Raw genomic sequence first — 17,485 nt, forward strand, 5'->3', positions numbered from 1 at the left:
GGCTCAGTGGGTTAAAGCCTCTGCCTTCAGCTCAGGTCATGATCTCAGGGTCCTGAGATCGAGCCCTGCATCGGGTTCTCTGCTCAGCGGGGAGCCTGCTACCCACGCCCCCCGCTGCTGCCTGCCTCTCTGCCTATTTGTGATCTCTGTCAAATAAATAAATAAAACTTAAAAAAAAAAAAGAAATTACAATTTATCATGTTTTAGTTTAGAGCCAAAAAGGAATATCCAAAATTGTCTAAAAAGCTTATTAGAATATTTCTCCAGTCTGTGTGAAGCCAGATATTCTTCACTAAATGACTTCAACTTAGGGAACATATTGAAGGCAAATTAAAGGCAGGAACAAGTTGGAGATTGCAGATCTCCTCTATTAAGTCAGACATTAAGCAGACTTGCTTAAATAGAAACTAATGCCATTAAAATGTTATTTATGTTTTACTTTTAAATGAATAACTAAATATTTCAAATATCCTGTTTTAATTTCTAATAGGATAAGTGCTGATATATATGGCACACATAAACAAAAGCTGAGAAATTGCTTTTTTGAGAGCTATCCTTGATAATGTTTAAGAGTATGATAGAATACTGGGACAACATGTCTGAGAGTTGCCGCTTCAGGGGAAAGAACACTGGACGGAGGCCTGGGTATCTGGGTTCTAGACCATGTTCTGCCACAGACTCATATTGTGGCTGCCTGAAACCTTTTAGAAGTGAGTTATGGGATAGATGTTTGGGTGGATGGTTGGGTGAATGGATGGATGGGTGCGTGAAAGAAAACATGAAGCGTGCACATTTTCTTAGTAGATTCTAGAGACAGCCTTTGTAAGTTGAATCCTGTTTCCATCGTGTGTTATCCGTGTGACCTCAGGCAAGAGACTTGATATTCCTGAGCCTTAATTTCTTCATCTGCAAATTGGGGATAATAATAGCACCTGACCCATCAAGAGGCTCTGAGGATTAAATACATGAATCCATGTTGCTGCTTAACAGAATGCTAGTCACATAATAAGCTCTCCATATGTGTTAGCTTTTATTATGATGATTGTTTAGTTTACTGCAGAATCTGGCTGAGTTTCTTTTTCCTCATTTGTAAAGTTAGGGAGCTAGGAGATCTCCAGGTTTTCTTCCAGCCCCAACATTTAGTAGTCATCATCATTGTCACCATCATGATCATCATCATCTCCTCAAGTTTATTGAGCACTTATTATTCTCAACTATTATGCGAAATGCTTTACATGGATAACCTTATTTAATCCTCACAAGAATCATACAAATTAGATGCATTCATCATGCTGATTTTATCGAAGAAAAGTCTGAAACCAGAACTCCTATATATTAGATCTAAGACTCAAACCCAGATCTCGGACTCCAAAGTCCACACTCCTGAGCATGGGCTCTTAAGGCTAACTCCAGCTTCTAATCCTGGCTGTGTCACCAAGGGCAAGTTACCTAACCTCTTATACTCCTGTTTCCTTTTTTTATTTTATTTTATTTATTTATTTGAGAGAGAGAGTGAGAGAGAGCACGAGAGGGGTGAAGGTCAGAGGGAGAAGCAGACTCACCGTGGAGCTGGGAGGCTGATGCAGGACTCAATCCTGGGACTCCAGGATCATGACCTGAGCTGAAGGCAGCCACTTAATCAACTGAGCCACCCAGGGGCCCTCCTGTTTCTTTATCATGAAGTAAAACAGTACCTATCCTACAAGATGTCCTTGAATTTGAAATTAGTCCCCTCATGAAAAGTATTTTGTCCAGTGTCTGTCACATACTAAGCCTTCAAATGATGAGAACTGCTTCATCCTTGGGAGTCTACAGGCTTTTGACTCCCTGCTTCTGATGGGTTTGCAACAACATGTCCCAGTACTTTATGGTGGTTAATTAATGAACATCAGTACATAGTGGGCTAGAGCCACCAATTGTGTATCTTATAGCCACACAGGGAGAGAGTTAGTATCCACTTGCAACAGAATTACCCAAATAACAAGTGCTATGTGCTTAAACTCTTTTGTTTTGTATTTTTTTTTTTCTGGTGAGAAAAAATGAGCAGTCCTACCAGCTAATGTGGTGCCTATAGATCTTTTGTGGAATGTTCACTGGAGAATATGCTTGCCATTAGAACCTATGAAAAATATATCAAAGGTCCTAAGAGAAAATTTGCTGTTTTCCTATAACGTTGCTTTAGACTTCTAATGACTGTAAAAATGGGAAGTTACCATAAAGTCAAGGAGGTCAAGGATAAATTCTGTTGAGTCAAACTGTGCAAACATCTCTGATTGAAAAAAAATGTTTAGAACCAAAGTTACCGTACATTATTTGGTAATGGCACATCTGAGATTTTCCTGTAGAGACATCAGCACAAGGATATCCCAGTGAGTATCATGCCAGTGTGCTTCTGTAAGGCTATTTCCCGTGTACCCTACTGATCACAAAATTATACTATTCCACTTTCACTCAGAGCCTCCAAAGATTCGCATTCCAAGGCACCTGAAGCAGACTTATATCCGCAGAGTTGGTGAAGCTGTCAATCTGGTTATACCTTTCCAGGTAATAATTCAGGGTCATTTATTTTCTTTTTTTCAGTGCTGGGGTGTTTAAGAAGTAGAAACAGTTACTCTAGCACTTAAACTCATCATGATTCAGGATTTCTTCAGAGGGAAAGTAGATAAATAATGCAAGAGATATGGGGAATGAGTAAACAATCCCATGCTTGTTGAGAAAACTATTAAACTGATAGATACTCCTTCTCCATGAGATGAATGATACCTAGGTTGGACTGGTCTGAAGCTAGGGACTATAGTTGGGCAGAGAGGAAATAACAAGGGGATGCCCAAATAAGAAAAGCTTAAAGATTCTGGCCCTGCACATCTGTAATAAAACTTATCTTCATTTTAAGTGAAGCTCTTGGTGTAACATTCAGGAAAAACAACATGTACTTACTTCCCATAATCAAGCCAAAGGAAGAGAGATAACTGAATGTTGAAATCTTGAGGCCACTAACTGAAAAATACAAACATTGTTAAATCATTGCTCCAGCAAAAGAATCTGTTGTTTACAAGATTAACCAGACCTCACCTACAATAATAATTTTGGTCTGGTACACACACACACACACACACACACACACACACTGCACCACCACCCCATTACCTGTTGGACTCTTTTTATGCCTCTAGCCAGCAATAGAATTTTCTACAATGATGGAAATGTTTTGTAGCATCAATGTCCAATGTGGTGGCCACCAACCAAATATGACCATTGAGCACTTGAAATGCAGTACTTGAAACTAGTGCAACTGGGAAGGTTAATTTTTCATTTTCCTTAATTTTAATTAGTTTTAGTTTAAATAGCCATGTGTAGCTTGTGGCTCTTATCTCAGAAAGCATGGCTCTTGAATTAGAATTTAGGTTTCTGCACACATTTGAATACACACAAAGCTCCTTCAAACCCAGGATCCCATGACAAACAAGCTAAAGGAGAGCCATTTGGGCCTCCCTTATTGAAGAGGCAGTTACCTTCTACATGCAGTGTGTGAAATCAGAAGGAAAGCCAAGGAAGATGCAAGTCCTTTATCCAAAAAGTGAGGATAATGATACTTATGATCTTGCTATGAAGATTAAAGGAAATATTAAACATCATGTACCTAGTTTAGTGCCTTGCACAAAGAATGCAGACAACAGGCAATGTGGGTATCACTTTCTGCCACAGTTGCTGACCACCAGACAGTCTCCAACTTTGCCTTGAATGGGGTAAGCAACTGTCATTTTTTGTAACGCTGAAAAAAAGTCTTGAGACCATCTGATTTCCCTCCCCCTCTACTTTTTCTGTCTTTTTAGGGAAAACCAAGACCAGAATTAACTTGGAAGAAGGATGGTGCAGAAATTGATAAGAATCAAATAAACATTCGTAACTCTGAGACTGATACAATCATATTTATCAGAAAAGCAGAGAGGAGCCACTCTGGGAAATATGATCTGCAAGTCAAAGTGGAAAAATACATGGAAACTGCATCAATCGATATACAGATTGTTGGTAGGTTTGAAAGAAAGAACTAGAATGTTTTGTTGAAGCAGTATTTGGTCTAATTGTCCTTGTCATTAAGGCAAGAGTAAGAATTTTTGTTAAATTCTTTTTCTAGAATTAGAAAATACAGATAAATTAGTAATGGTGGTATTTCAAAATAATTTCTTACTGACTGAAAATGCTAATCATTGGAGACTGGGGGCATACATGTTAAAGAAAATTAAGGCACATACTTTTTAGTACAAAACATGTGTACTGCTTTATAATCCACTTCTCTCTTATTCTGTTTCTCAACTCCTTGGTGACAAAATATTTTCTGTTTTGAATTCTTGCATTTTTTTATGACTATAGTAGATTCTAGATACAATTTATATGTTTCCTACTACACCTAAAATTTGCTAATAATAAAGTTTTAATGGAGAATGAAAAGTTTTTATTAAGTGTAAGGAAGATAAATAGTTAAACACTAAATTGGTTGATCCTGTAAGGCTAGATACTCACTCACTTGTCCAAATAATAAATAAGTGTAGTTCTTCTGTCTAGAGTTAAGGGAATAGATGTCTAAGGGAATAGAAGGAGGAAGTCTAACAGATGGACTCTTCTCACTTGCTATAATTTTTGCCATGTCAAGAAATACATTTAAGAGCAGTGCTATAGAAGACTTGTTTCCAGTCATTTTTATTATCATATTTCAGCAGATTTGATGAAACTAGGGGTTTTCTCACCAAAGGAGCAACTTCCTGTGGCAGATTGGATAAAAGTTCATGCCCTTTAAATTAAGTACTCTCTTCCTACTAGCTAAACTTTCTTGATTTTTGTTAAGTTGAGAAGAGTGTTGAGGCTATCTTGTGCCCTTGGATCTGGCCGGGCTCCATTGTAATGGGAGCCCGCGTAGGAGGGTCTGGAATAGTGATGCCCTCTGAAACATACAAAAGAAATTTTCTTTTCTGCTTTGCCATGTAGTTACTTTATCAGGTAGTTATAGTGCTTGGGCCATTGCTTGCACCCTCAAAGTGCTCAACAAATAATGATTATCATTCTAGTTATTTTACTAGTTCCAAATTTATGTTGGCAGAGAGATAAAACAAGTTTTCCTCATGCCCGTTAAAGGTATCTTTTGGGTATAACAGAGGAACCCACTCACAGGCTGTGGCCTCTGAACTTCTCACCAAAAACCAGAGATGCTTGGCCCAAATGGGCTGTTAGGATTTGGAGTCCCAAGTTAGCTCACATTTCCCATTAGGCAGGGTAGCCTTGTGCTTCATTGCCAGTAGCCTGTCCTTGGAGGGATGACTAATGAAGTTTGAAGTTTCATTTAAATTTTCTTTTCAAAATCCATTTCTTTCCATAAAGATGAAAGTCAAGAGTTTTCAGAGAAGCTTAGCTGGAGTGCATTCCATTACTCTGATGTTTAAGAATAATGAAGGGAGGGGCACCTGGGTGGCTCAGTGGGTTAAAGCCTCTGCCTTCAGCTCAGGTCATGATCCCAGGTTTCTGGGATCGAGCCCCACATCGGGCTCTCTGCTCAGCGGGAAGCCAGCTTCCTCCACTCTCTCTTTCTGCCTGACTCTCTGCCAACTTGTGATCTCTGTCTGTCAAATGAATAAATAAAACCTTTAAAAAAAAAAAAGAATGATGAAGGAAATGTGGGTAGAAATGCAGGGAAGGATGGATATTTCAAATATCCTCCTGTAATGAGGTACAGTGTTGGAGTACCTCAGCGATGGAGACATGTTCCCAGATGTCTAAAACCACAGGTAGTACCAAATCCTATATATGCTATACTTTGTCTTATACACCCATACCTGTGATAAAGTTCAATTTATAAATTAGGCACAGTAAGAGATTTACAACAATAACTAGCAATAAAACAGATCAAGTATAACCATATACTGTAATAAAAGTTAATGTGGTCTCTCTCACAAAATATCTCATTGTACTATACTTACCCTTTTTCTGATGATGATGTGAGATGATAAAATGCCTACATGATGACATGAAGTGAGGTGAATGATGATGACGCAGGCATTGGGACATAGTGTTAGGCTACCATTGACATTCTGATACTATGTCAGAAGGAGGAGCATCTGCTTCTGGACCTCAGTTGTCAGCAGAAAGCAAAAGTGCTGTTAAGGAGGGACCCACTGCAGAAGTTGAGAGGGAAAGTGATCTTACAGTGATGCCATGAATTCATCTTATAGACCGTCCAGGTCCACCTCAGATGGTGAAGATTGAGGATGTCTGGGGAGAGAATGTTGCTCTATCATGGACACCACCAAAGGATGATGGAAATGCAGCCATCACAGGGTACACAATCCAGAAGGCTGACAAGAAGAGCATGGTAAGGTCTGGCTTTCTCTGGTTCAGCAGCAGCAGAATCACATTTTATCAGAGGTAAAGGTGGGGCATGAGGTCCTCTGTGGTGAGGAATGTGTGGGGGGCATGGGTAAACAATGTGGCCTCATGGAAAGGATAAAGCCTTAGGAGTCACAGAGAATTGGATTTGAATCCCAGTATTGCCACTTAAGAACACATGTACATGGACAGTCACTTAACTTCTTTGATCTCCATTTTCTTCATCTATATAATAGCGACATGAATACTTAACTTTGCTTGGTTATCGTGGGGCTAAAACAATATAAAGCAGCTGGCACAATGCTTAATGAAACTTAATTCATTTGTTCACCAAATATTTACTCACTCTGGATTCTAACTCAAATTTAATCGGTGCAACTCTTTCTCCTTATAAGATAAATGTTGCGTAACATGGACAGAAAGACATCAGTTAGAAAAGAGGGATTCTAAAGGGAACAGTGTGTGTAAAGGTCCTGAAGAGGGAAGGAGCTTAGTGTGTTCCAGAAGCAACCCAGTCAGAGTATGAGTTAGTATTACCTATATTTTATCGCTGAGGAAGCTGAGGCTCAGAAAGGATAAATGACTTGCTTGAGATCACCAGATTTTAAATGTTAAAGTCTAGGTTTTCCTGCATCCGAATCCATCCACTACACCCTACACTACTGCCCTACCTGTTAGTGAATGAATGAATAAATGACTGTTTGGGCACACAATGGCATAGAGCCATTTTTCATTCTCACAGGAAGAGTAAAATATCATACTTAATGATATTGATAGGAAGTCGTTCGGCATCTACACCAGTAGATCTCAGGAAGAACTTCAGTTATGAAGTCACATCATATTGTAATTTTATGACCTAAGTTATAAAAAGGAGAAGGTTTTGTTTGGCCCTTGTTTGGACCTTGCCTCTTGTTTGGACCTTGGCCCAGATACTGGCAGTGAATCCAGGGGTACCATGGTTCTTATAGAGGGTCCTTCAAGCACCGCCCTCCCCCCACTTTTCCACCCCCAGCATACTTGCTCAATGTTTGTCTTCTTAGATATTCAGTCAACTCCAGATGAACCAGGACTATCCCAGTGCTTCATGTAACTGAGTTGTACCCGGCAACAGAGGCTGATCCCTAACCCCTGCACTCCTGTGTGTCTGTTGCATTTCAGCAGGGACAGACCTATAGGCCAAACAATGCTCCTTCTGCCCAGTGTAAGTCCCAGGAGATCACCACACCATTGTCTCACTGTGGCTACAGGTGCTATTCTTCACTTAAATTCCTATTGTCATTCATCACTTCATAAACATTGTTTTCATTGTGTGTGCCAACATGTTAATTTACTCGTTTATTTACTATGTGTTGAGCACTGTTCTAGCTGCTGGGTTGGGAAAAAAAAAAAGAAAAGATCACTCACAATCTAGGCAAGAAGAAAGACATCACAGTACCAAATGATAGAATAATACACCAAATGTTGGAATAAAGTGCTTTGGGAATAAAGGAGGGCATAACTAAATTTGTCTGGTGTCTTAAAAATATCCAAAAATACAGAAATAATGATGGCCCCTAAAAATTCTGAGAAAAATCCTTTTCCTTTATGAACTTTTTGTCATAAAATATATTTTCTCAATTAGTGATACTGAACATACATGCTGCAATGTGGTTCTTTACTGGTTGCAAGATAAACTTTGAGATCACTATGTTTCTCAGGATGATGAGAAAATGAAAAGAAAATTACTTGTGTGGGTTCTCATTCATTTATTCAAGTATCCAATAAACCATTATTTTTTGCACAGTACCTATTATGTGCCAGGTATTCTAATAGGCCCTGGAGATACAGGAGTGAAAAGTCTTTTTTTACCTTCATGGTGTGTCCATTTCAGTGAAGGAGGTAGGGAGTAAACAAGTAAAATAGTAAATATATAATGTAATTTAAAGTAGCAATTTCTAGGGCGCCTAGGTGGCTCAGTGGGTTAAAGCCTCTGCCTTCGGCTCCGGTCATGGTCCCAGGGTCCTGGGATCGAGGCCCGCATCGGGCTCTCTGCTCAGCGGGGAGCCTGCTTCCTCCTCCTCTCTCTCTGGCTGCCTTTCTGCCTACTTGTGATCTCTCTCTCTGTCAAAAAAAAAAAAAAAAAAAAGTAACAATATCTATTAAAAAAAAGAAAAAAGCCTAGCCAGGTTAAGGTGATAGCCTAGAGTGGTGGGAGGGTAAACAATTAAGAAGGAGGTAATATCTGAGCAAAGAGCTGGAAGGCAAATTTATTGGGTGATATTAATTTTTCTCTAGTGATTTAATATCATCTCTTCCTCAGAATAGGTAAGTTTAAATTAAAATTCTATAATTAGGGGCACCTGTGTGGCTTAGTTGGCTAAGCGACTACCTTCGGCTCAGGTCATGGTGCTGGAGTCCTGGGACTGAGTCCAGCATCAGGCTCCCTGCTTAGCAGGGAGTCTGCTTCTCCCTCTGCCCTTCCCCCTCTCATGCTCCCTCTCTCTCAAATTAAAAAAAAAAAAAAAAAAAACCTTACAAAATCATATAATTAGACTTCGTTATGCAAGAGATAGGTGACAGACACTATGTACTTATGAAGGAAATATAAAGGTAGGAGTTGACATCTATGATATATGCATCTAATATGTAAATGAAGATTAAATTATGCATAGTCAAGTATAAGTCTGTTGTAAAGTATAAACAGATTAAATGTATGTTATTATTACTTTCAATATAAAAATCAGTGCTATTTTTCTTTTAGTTAGTGAAACATCCCTGTTATTTATTCTAATCAACAGTGGGAATAGTTGTGTATTTTTAGATGATTTTTCTCAAACTTTTTTTCCCCATAGGAATGGTTCACTGTCATTGAGCATTATCACCGAACCAATGCCACCATTACTGAACTGGTCATAGGAAATGAATATTATTTCCGGGTCTTTGCTGAAAATATGTGTGGCCTCAGTGAGGACGCAACAATGACTAAAGAGAGCGCTATGATTGCCAAGGATGGTGAGTTAGCAGTGGACTGGTTGAAAGGGGGTTCTGGACTCAATTTCAATTTGTGGGAGTGAGAAGCATTTCTCTTTTTTTTTTTTTTTTTAAGAGAGGCTTCACTACATAGGCATGGTTGATTAAATCACTGGTCTTTGTGATTAAACACAAGCTCCAGCCCCTCTCCTGCCCCTGGAATTCTGGGGATGGGGCTGAGAGTTTGAACCCACTAATCACAGGGCTGGGTTTCTCTGGCAACCAATCCCCATCCTTGGGTCCAAAGGTCACCTCATTAATGTAAAAAAGACCCCTTTACAACTCCCCTCACTTAGGAAATTCTAAGGATTTTAGGAGCTCTGTGCCAGAAACGTGGCCAGAAGACCAAATATCTACTTCTTATTATAAATCACCATATCACAACGAGACATCTGGAAACCTCAGTTTTCCATGACTAGATGGAAAGGCCTGGAAGAAGAGATGTGACAAATGGGAATTCAGAAACTGATAAGCACACATTTTTAAATTACGGTAAAAATATTCAAGCAAAGTGTTCATTTTATCAGTAAAATATTTAAAATTTTAATATTCCATTTTTTTAAAAAAATGCAAGCTTAATTCATTCTAATTTCTGGGCTGTGGGCCTAGAAATGGCTCAAGTCATAGACATAGGAATTTGATTTCAAATTAGCCACTCTCCTTAAAGCCCTTGCTCATTGCGTTCACATTAAAGCACACTGTTGATCAAAATACTCAGACACCATATTCTTCTCAATATTTCTTTCAGTCTCAGAGGACCACACTGGCTTTCTGTCCCAGGTGGGATTGACTGTCTCTTTGTACCCTTCAGAATGAATGTAGTATGATAGTCACCCATGTTTTTACATGTTTTTTTTTTTTAAGCTCAGGGGAATTTTAACCATGAGTAAAGTATGCCAAGAATAATATATTCTCAGGCCAATTTGTATATTTCTCATGCTTGTTTCTAAGGTAAAATCTACAAAAATCCAGTGTATGAAGATTTCGATTTCACAGAGGCACCCATGTTTACTCAGCCTTTGGTTAACACCTATGCTGTGGCTGGTTACAATGCTACCCTAAACTGCAGTGTGAGAGGAAATCCTAAGGTACCTTCTTTTTTTTTTTAAATCACATTAGTGAAATTTAAGAAATAGTCCCCAATTCCCTTTTTTTATATTAGACACAGTATTATTGTGGGTAATAATATAAACTGACTTTTCAAGTGTTATTGTGTCATTCTCTGGGATAGGAAGAAGGTACAGCATTATGGTGTTGGTGGCTAATTAGGCCCATCATTTAAATATAGTAATAAAACCTGTTTATATTTCTTAACTAACTAAAGGATACCTACTAAGAAAAAACAAAAACACTTATTCTTAAAAGAACTGAGAGGTAAGGAGATGAAAGTAGTATCATTTTTCCTGAAAAATTAGTTGGTAATGTTAATTCATCAAATTCTCTGAAACAGATTAAAGCAAATAATGATGATATTATAATGCAAGGCAGAATTTAAAATGTGCTGGGATAAGGATACAGAGCACCCAGAAAGAAGAAATCACATCTGATTGAAGAGATTCAGAAAGGTTTTAAGGTTTCTTACTGGTATTTGAAAAAAAAAAAAAAATGAAGTAATGAATGCTGCTCATAGAGGTATCTATTCCTAGGTGGCACTGTGGGAAAAGTGCCCTAGAATTTGTAAAAATTGCAAAGTGGCATTTTCCCTGCATTATACCATGAGCAGGAACAGAGAAGTCAAGGAAGAAGGTAGACTGAAGATGAGAGGAAGATCCTGAATTCATGTTTAGTTGGAAGTAACATGGATATAACCAAATGGGAATGACCAGGAGGGAGAAGAGCGGTTCACCAGAGCTTAGGAGAAAGGCCAGGACTGTGACTCTTGATTTGGAAGCCTCCCAACTCTTGGAGCTGAAGCTCTAGAAAGGATATCACTGAGGAAAGACAGTAGTGAGTGAAAAGGCAAAGTCCAAGGTGTAATCCTCAGTGAATGATCCTATTTGAAAGGAGGAAGGTGATAGTATGAAGGAGACAGAGAATGAAGTCTCTAGGGTCTGAACAAGGCAAAATCATATAAAAGGTGGAAGAGAGAACATGGAGAATACACATTTACCAAAGGGAGGAGAAGACAATATGGGAAGGGAGAAGGAGGGTCAAGGGTATCAAATATAATTCAGAGGCCAAGGAGAATAGAGTCGTCTTCCTGGGTGACTGACTGGTCCTTACTGATCTTGCGTTATCTGAAGTGGACCCATTCCACTGGATGATGAGTAGAGGTGTTTGAGGAGAGATAAAATGGTGGGGAGGCATAAGCAACACATAAAGAATTAGAAAAGGATGTCAGGAAAAGGAAGTGAAGAAAAGCAGATGGTTAGGATACCCTATGAGGATTCTCTGAAAAATGCCCAGCAATATACATTCTCCAGGACGAGCTGACTTCAGGGACCTGTGGATCAAATTGGAATGCTTCTGAAGAAGCATTTGGGAAGAAAGCCCCAGAGCTGTCCTCTGAACAAGTCTGGCTTGCTTCTTCAGAACTGCTCATTTATCTTCTTGCCAAGCACTAAGTAGAATTTCATTTGAGAGAAACAATGCTCAAACAGATGTGGATTCTTCTTAGAAGTACTTTCTTTCTAAGCTACTCTTTAAAATCTGGTCCCCTGTTTTAATGGTTTCTTATTACAGTAGGTACTGGTATGTTCTGACCTATTTACTTACTTCAATCTTCAGCCCAAAATAACCTGGATGAAAAACAAAGTTGCTATCGTGGATGACCCAAGGTACAGGATGTTCAGCAACCAAGGGGTCTGTACTCTGGAGATTCGCAAGCCCAGCCCCTATGATGGAGGCACTTACTGCTGCAAAGCAGTCAATGACCTTGGGACTGTGGAGATCGAATGCAAATTGGAGGTGAAAGGTATGACATCGAAGATCTCATGTATAGACTAAAATGAAAGGAAATGATTTGATTATTGCCCTTACTGCAAAATCCAAATTGTTTGCTAAAATGTCTAGGGGTGACAGGGGAAGAGGAAAGAGAATTCTGGGAGAGAAGACATTATTCCATACTGCACTCACTCTGATTTATTTGAGTAGACTTATTTTCATCTCTTGTAGTTCTTATTAACTAAAGGAATATTAATTTCAGTGGAATGGTAGTATGTGTATGGTACAGTGGGAGTGAATAAAGTTAGTGAGATATGACTTTGGTGATATAATCTATATTAGAAAAAAAGTCTAGTGTAAAAACCCATCTGAAGAAACTGCAATTAAGGAATTTGTACTATTTTTAATTAGTTTACTATTTTGTGAAACCTTTAATATATATATGGGTAAGTTTGCTAATTTAGTGTTTACTATTGCACATATAGAATATAGCATATCCATATTATAATCTGTTGCCTTTAAAATCTCATTAGAGAATTTCCATTTATAGGTATGCATTACATTTATACTAGTTTTTAGAAGTTTTGCAACTTATGTAAACCAAGAAAACATGTAAGGATTTATGTGGTAGAAAAGTCTCAGAATAACTTGTCATCTTAGTTAGTTTTTATAGTAATTGAGTTTAATTTTTATACTGAAGTTTTTTCTTGACAATCAAAACCTATTTGGGGATACCATGAGAACTCCTACAGATGTCAGAATCACTGTTATGAGATAATGGGTGACATGATCCAAATGTCTTTTCTCTTTTTCTTGTTATATTTTCTTGTCTTATTTTATTGTTTATATTTTATTATTTTATGATAACTAAAATCTTTATTTTTTATACCTCTCTGTAATGAAATTATGATCCAAAAATCAGAAAGATAACTTTGTAAATATCTATTTAGAAAAAATAGTAAGTACTTAAGATACTAATGTAAGAAAGAGGTTTTAGTCCTAAGTCTAGTATAAGTACAATAAAGATATTTGTTGAAAAAAAAATTTTTATAACTTAAAAAAACTGTTTTCTTTCTGCTCTGATTTCTGTCCATCCTCAAGTAATACAGTATGGTAGATTCATGACTGAACAAGAGGAAATTTTTTTATTTTTTCTCTCAAATATAAAACAGTAATATTCTTAGAAAATGTCAAATGTGACTATTGAGATAGTGTTTACAAGTTTAAATATTATTTTAGCTGTTTACTAGCTCTAAATGCAGTTAACAGTTGCAGATATATCTGGTTTCTCAACTCCTAGCCTTATTATTTTCAAGGTATTGTTGGTACTTACGTCTCAATATTTAATAAAGAACAACAACAACAAAAACCCAGTACCAGGTCTGCATGCTTTGAAAATAAACACATGTTGCTATTGATATAAAATGATTATTTCACAAATGGTTCACCATTTGGAGTCCTCCATAGTAACAAATAATATTGTACATATGGATGATATATCCTTTATAGTAATTGTATAGTAAGTTGTATAGGGATTGCATTTAATAATACAAGTAATGTATCTTGTATGTAAGTTCATAATAAAATATCAACTGTGCTGTGTTGGTCAACACTTTTGGTCCTAAGAGTAAAGCCAAGATTGTTGATCATCAGATTGTTATCTGATAATAGGTGATTTGAATCAAGTTAAGCTGAGAAAAAAAAAAAAAAGGTAAGAATGTCAACTGAGAATAAATAAATACTGGTACAAATATTCTAATTCTACAGTGATATATCAAGGAGTAAATACCCCTGGACAACCAGTCTTCCTGGAGGGGCAACAACAGGTTTTAAAAGTTCATATCCCACTGGATATTTCTACTTTCTGTTCCATTCCTCTTACATGAAATCGCACTTTGCATGTAAAGCTTGACTTTCTTATTTGCTTTTCATTGTATTTCTTAGCAGCTCATGGCATACGGTGTTTATGCCATGAACAGGAAGGCCAAATTATTCAAGGATATTAATTAATGTAGGTACTGTGTTTTGTCAGGAAACTAAGTACCATACCACACATCTCCATAAATAAAGCCAGAAAGCTGCATTTGAAGATGACCTCATGGTAGATATCAGATGATTAAAACTTGGGACTCAGTGACAGTTCTTTAATATTTTCATTTTTTGAATGTAGAGAAATATGATCTTCCTTTAAGATAGTTTCCATTATAGTTTTCTTGGATTCATGTTAAAATTCAGAAGGCTAACGTTTTTAAATTGTTAAGTGGTAGAAAAGTGTTCTGGACATTTTTGTTGGAGAGAGGACACAATTAAGAATATTTGGAAATCTTTGGATCCAATATTTAGAAACTTTCATAGTTTAGACTTCCAATGAAAAACTTACCAGTAGAGTGTCTGTGACCCATCATCTGTTGGGCACTTTGGATATTTTCATAGGATCAAAATTATTTCATATATTTATGAACTTGAAAAAAAATTCCAGGCCCTATTACTAAGTGTATTAAGCAATAAATGAGTCCTATCCTCTATGTATAATACACCCCCATTTGGAAGAATGAGTTAAGTTTTTTGGGCCTGGGTAAGCAACCTGATGTAAACTCTAATGATGTAAATCATTAGATGCCTGAGTTTACAATTCCTAGAGATAACGTCAGCTTACAAAAGATGACAGAATTAGGGCTCTTTCTTTAAGGTTTAGTAGATTAAACATAGAGTCACTTTCTAGTCTAAGTTTGTTTAAGCCTTGTGTTTATTTAGATCATATATAATCAGTTCAGAATACAATATTACAGATACACTAGTGTAATATACCTACTTGATAATTTTGCCTTGTAGAATTTCAACATATATATATGTGCACTAATGCTTTGTCTATTGTCTCTGTTTTTCTTTTGTTGAAAAACACAATATATATATGTTGTAGGTTTTTTTTTTTTAAGCTAATGGTTTGGAAGCTCTTAGCATAAATATTCACTGTACAATCAGATTGGCTTTGTCACCTGTTCAGGCAAAGTGGTTGTGCATATTAATAAATGTTTTACATATTAATGATCCTTTTGAAGTGGCTGGATCCCTGCCCTTCATTCCACGTGCTTCTATTTTCCTCCATCTTTCACATGACTAAGGATTAATGAAATCACCTCATCATAATTGTGACTATAATTTCATCCAACAAGCACTCAACTTTGTTTTTAGAACTTTATTAATGCTTACAACTTCTCTCTCTCTCTCTTTCTCTCTCTTTCCCTTAGTCGTAGCACAGTAAGGATTTTTGAATGTATATTACCATCTAAGGTAAGCTTTCATATGGTTTTGGCATATGAAGCTTATGACTATCATAAGCCATACAAAGCCTGTGGAGTATGGCATGATTTTCATTATGTAATCCAATGAAAATAGACTTTTTAAAATCTCTAACTTTGTAGTTTTAATTTGTATTTAAGTATCTTGAAATTAACAGCTAGTACTTATTCATCACAACAATCTCCTGTTGACATGGAGCAAGTTGCTGAATGCAGTAGAGCATGAATTAAAGTATTTAATGTAAATGAAAATGATACCCAAGCATTCTGAACGCTTTGCATCAAGGAATGGACATGTACATAAGTGGCATCATTTCTATCAATATGTGATTTGAATTTAAAAAAAAAAAAAAAGGAGAATGACTTTTCCAAATTTGCATTAAGTAAGTTTTAAGAATGTTCAAATGGCATGCTGTTTTTGCCTGGACGTGAATTTATTAGTAAGTAGTAAAGCACTTCCTTAAAGGACCAAGAATTTTTATGGTTTCATGGGTTCTCTTGCGAGGGATATTTTTTTTTTAATGTAATTTAGAAACCTAGAAGGTAAGTTTGAAATATTAGTAGGTGTTTCATCTTCAGAAGGTATTGGATGGATTTTACTCTTTTTAACAAAATCTTCCCAGTTTTTGCACTTTTGACAGGATATAAATAGCCAAAGTTAGAAGAGTGGTCCCTTTTTTCTTATCCAGTGTGCTTGAATAGGAATTCTTTGTACTTAACTAAAAAAAAATATTAACAAGGGCATCTGACTCTTGATTTCTGCTCAGGTCATGAGCTCAGGGTCATGAGATACATCCCCACATCCAACTCCACACTCAGTGCAGAGTCTGCTTGAGATTCTCTCCTTCTCCCTCTGCCCCCTCCACTGCCCATGCTCTAAAATAAATAAATAAAATCTTAAAAAAAGAAAAAAAAGTACATTAACAAACAGGAAACAGATCTTTCCACTGATTCATAACATGGCTTGCATTTATCTGCCATTCAGTCAGAAGGCTTAAATCATCTGTAGAAGAATCCTAAAACCTCTCCAAGAACAATAGATACTTTCCAACCAGTCAGGAATTTCAACTAAGATTGAATAATAGCAGGGAACAAAAAACTGCTGTGGGTCTGCTGGGAACTTGCTTCTAGTTGCCAAGTGCTTTAAATTTTAAATGTACTAAACCCAGAAGATTTCCAAGTAGGGGCTGAATGAATCTTTGTAACTAACTGGAACATAATTAGTCACATTTCTAGGCAGCTAGTCAGGAAGTAGTATTTGAGTAATCTTTCAAGTAGACGGTTTTGACTTTGCCTTTTCCTCTCTGTCCTCTCTAGGTGGCCTTTCCTTCTGCAGGCTCCTCTTGCAAGGTGTGCCTCCTAACATAATTGATTCATATCTGCGAGACTTGCAATCAAGCAATCCCGAGGAATACTAAGGGCATGGGCCCTGCCTCCCTACACACCACTGCTTTGAAATCTGGTTGCAATGAGAAAGCATTTTCTGTTTTTCTACCAGGCACTCAAGTGTGGTCGTTTTCTTTCCTCCTGATATTGAAGAAAAAAAAATGTTTGCACGGATTGCTTAATTAAAAATTGCATACAAAATTTCATTTGAAGTCAGATTTTTGGTCATTATTGTCTGTGCTTGGTCACTGTACTTTACCAAAAAAAGCAAGCTATACAATTAGCAAAAGCAGTCATTTTAGTTTAAAATTGTAGGCTGTAAATGCTTTATTTTTTACAGAATAAAAACCCATTGTATGGGGTGCCTGGGTGGCTCAGTTGGTTAAGCGACTGCCTTCAACTCAGGTCATGATCCTGGAATTCTGGGATGGAGCCCCATGTTGGGCTCCCTGCTCAGTGGGGAGTCTCCTTCTCCCTCTGACCCTCCCCGCTTTCGTGCTTCCTCTCTCTTATTCTCTCTCTCTCTCTCTCAC

The 17,485-nt window shown here is 37.3% G+C and overlaps 1 protein-coding gene across 4 annotated transcripts in view; it reads left to right on the forward strand.

Moving 5' to 3' along the window:
* Positions 1 to 17,158, forward strand: part of MYBPC1 (myosin binding protein C1) — an 87,908-nt gene extending 70,750 nt beyond the window's left edge. For 2 of the 4 annotated variants that reach the window (XM_032844278.1, XM_032844281.1), the window contains 9 exons: positions 2,456 to 2,544; positions 3,834 to 4,029; positions 6,222 to 6,361; positions 9,207 to 9,366; positions 10,336 to 10,472; positions 12,112 to 12,298; positions 14,035 to 14,102; positions 15,516 to 15,558; positions 16,884 to 17,158. In XM_032844278.1, coding sequence (XP_032700169.1) covers positions 2,456 to 2,544; positions 3,834 to 4,029; positions 6,222 to 6,361; positions 9,207 to 9,366; positions 10,336 to 10,472; positions 12,112 to 12,298; positions 14,035 to 14,102; positions 15,516 to 15,521 — 983 coding nt within the window. In that variant the 3' untranslated portion in view covers positions 15,522 to 15,558; positions 16,884 to 17,158. The remainder of the gene's footprint in view (positions 1 to 2,455; positions 2,545 to 3,833; positions 4,030 to 6,221; positions 6,362 to 9,206; positions 9,367 to 10,335; positions 10,473 to 12,111; positions 12,299 to 14,034; positions 14,103 to 15,515; positions 15,559 to 16,883) is intronic. The other 2 variants (XM_032844279.1, XM_032844280.1) reach the window with 2 other exon arrangements.
* Positions 17,159 to 17,485: the final 327 nt, after the last annotated feature.

The sequence above is a fragment of the Lontra canadensis genome, unplaced genomic scaffold (genome assembly GCF_010015895.1).
Source record: "Lontra canadensis isolate GAN:19392208 unplaced genomic scaffold, GSC_riverotter_1.0 scaffold150, whole genome shotgun sequence".
NCBI classification, from domain to species: domain Eukaryota; kingdom Metazoa; phylum Chordata; class Mammalia; order Carnivora; family Mustelidae; genus Lontra; species Lontra canadensis.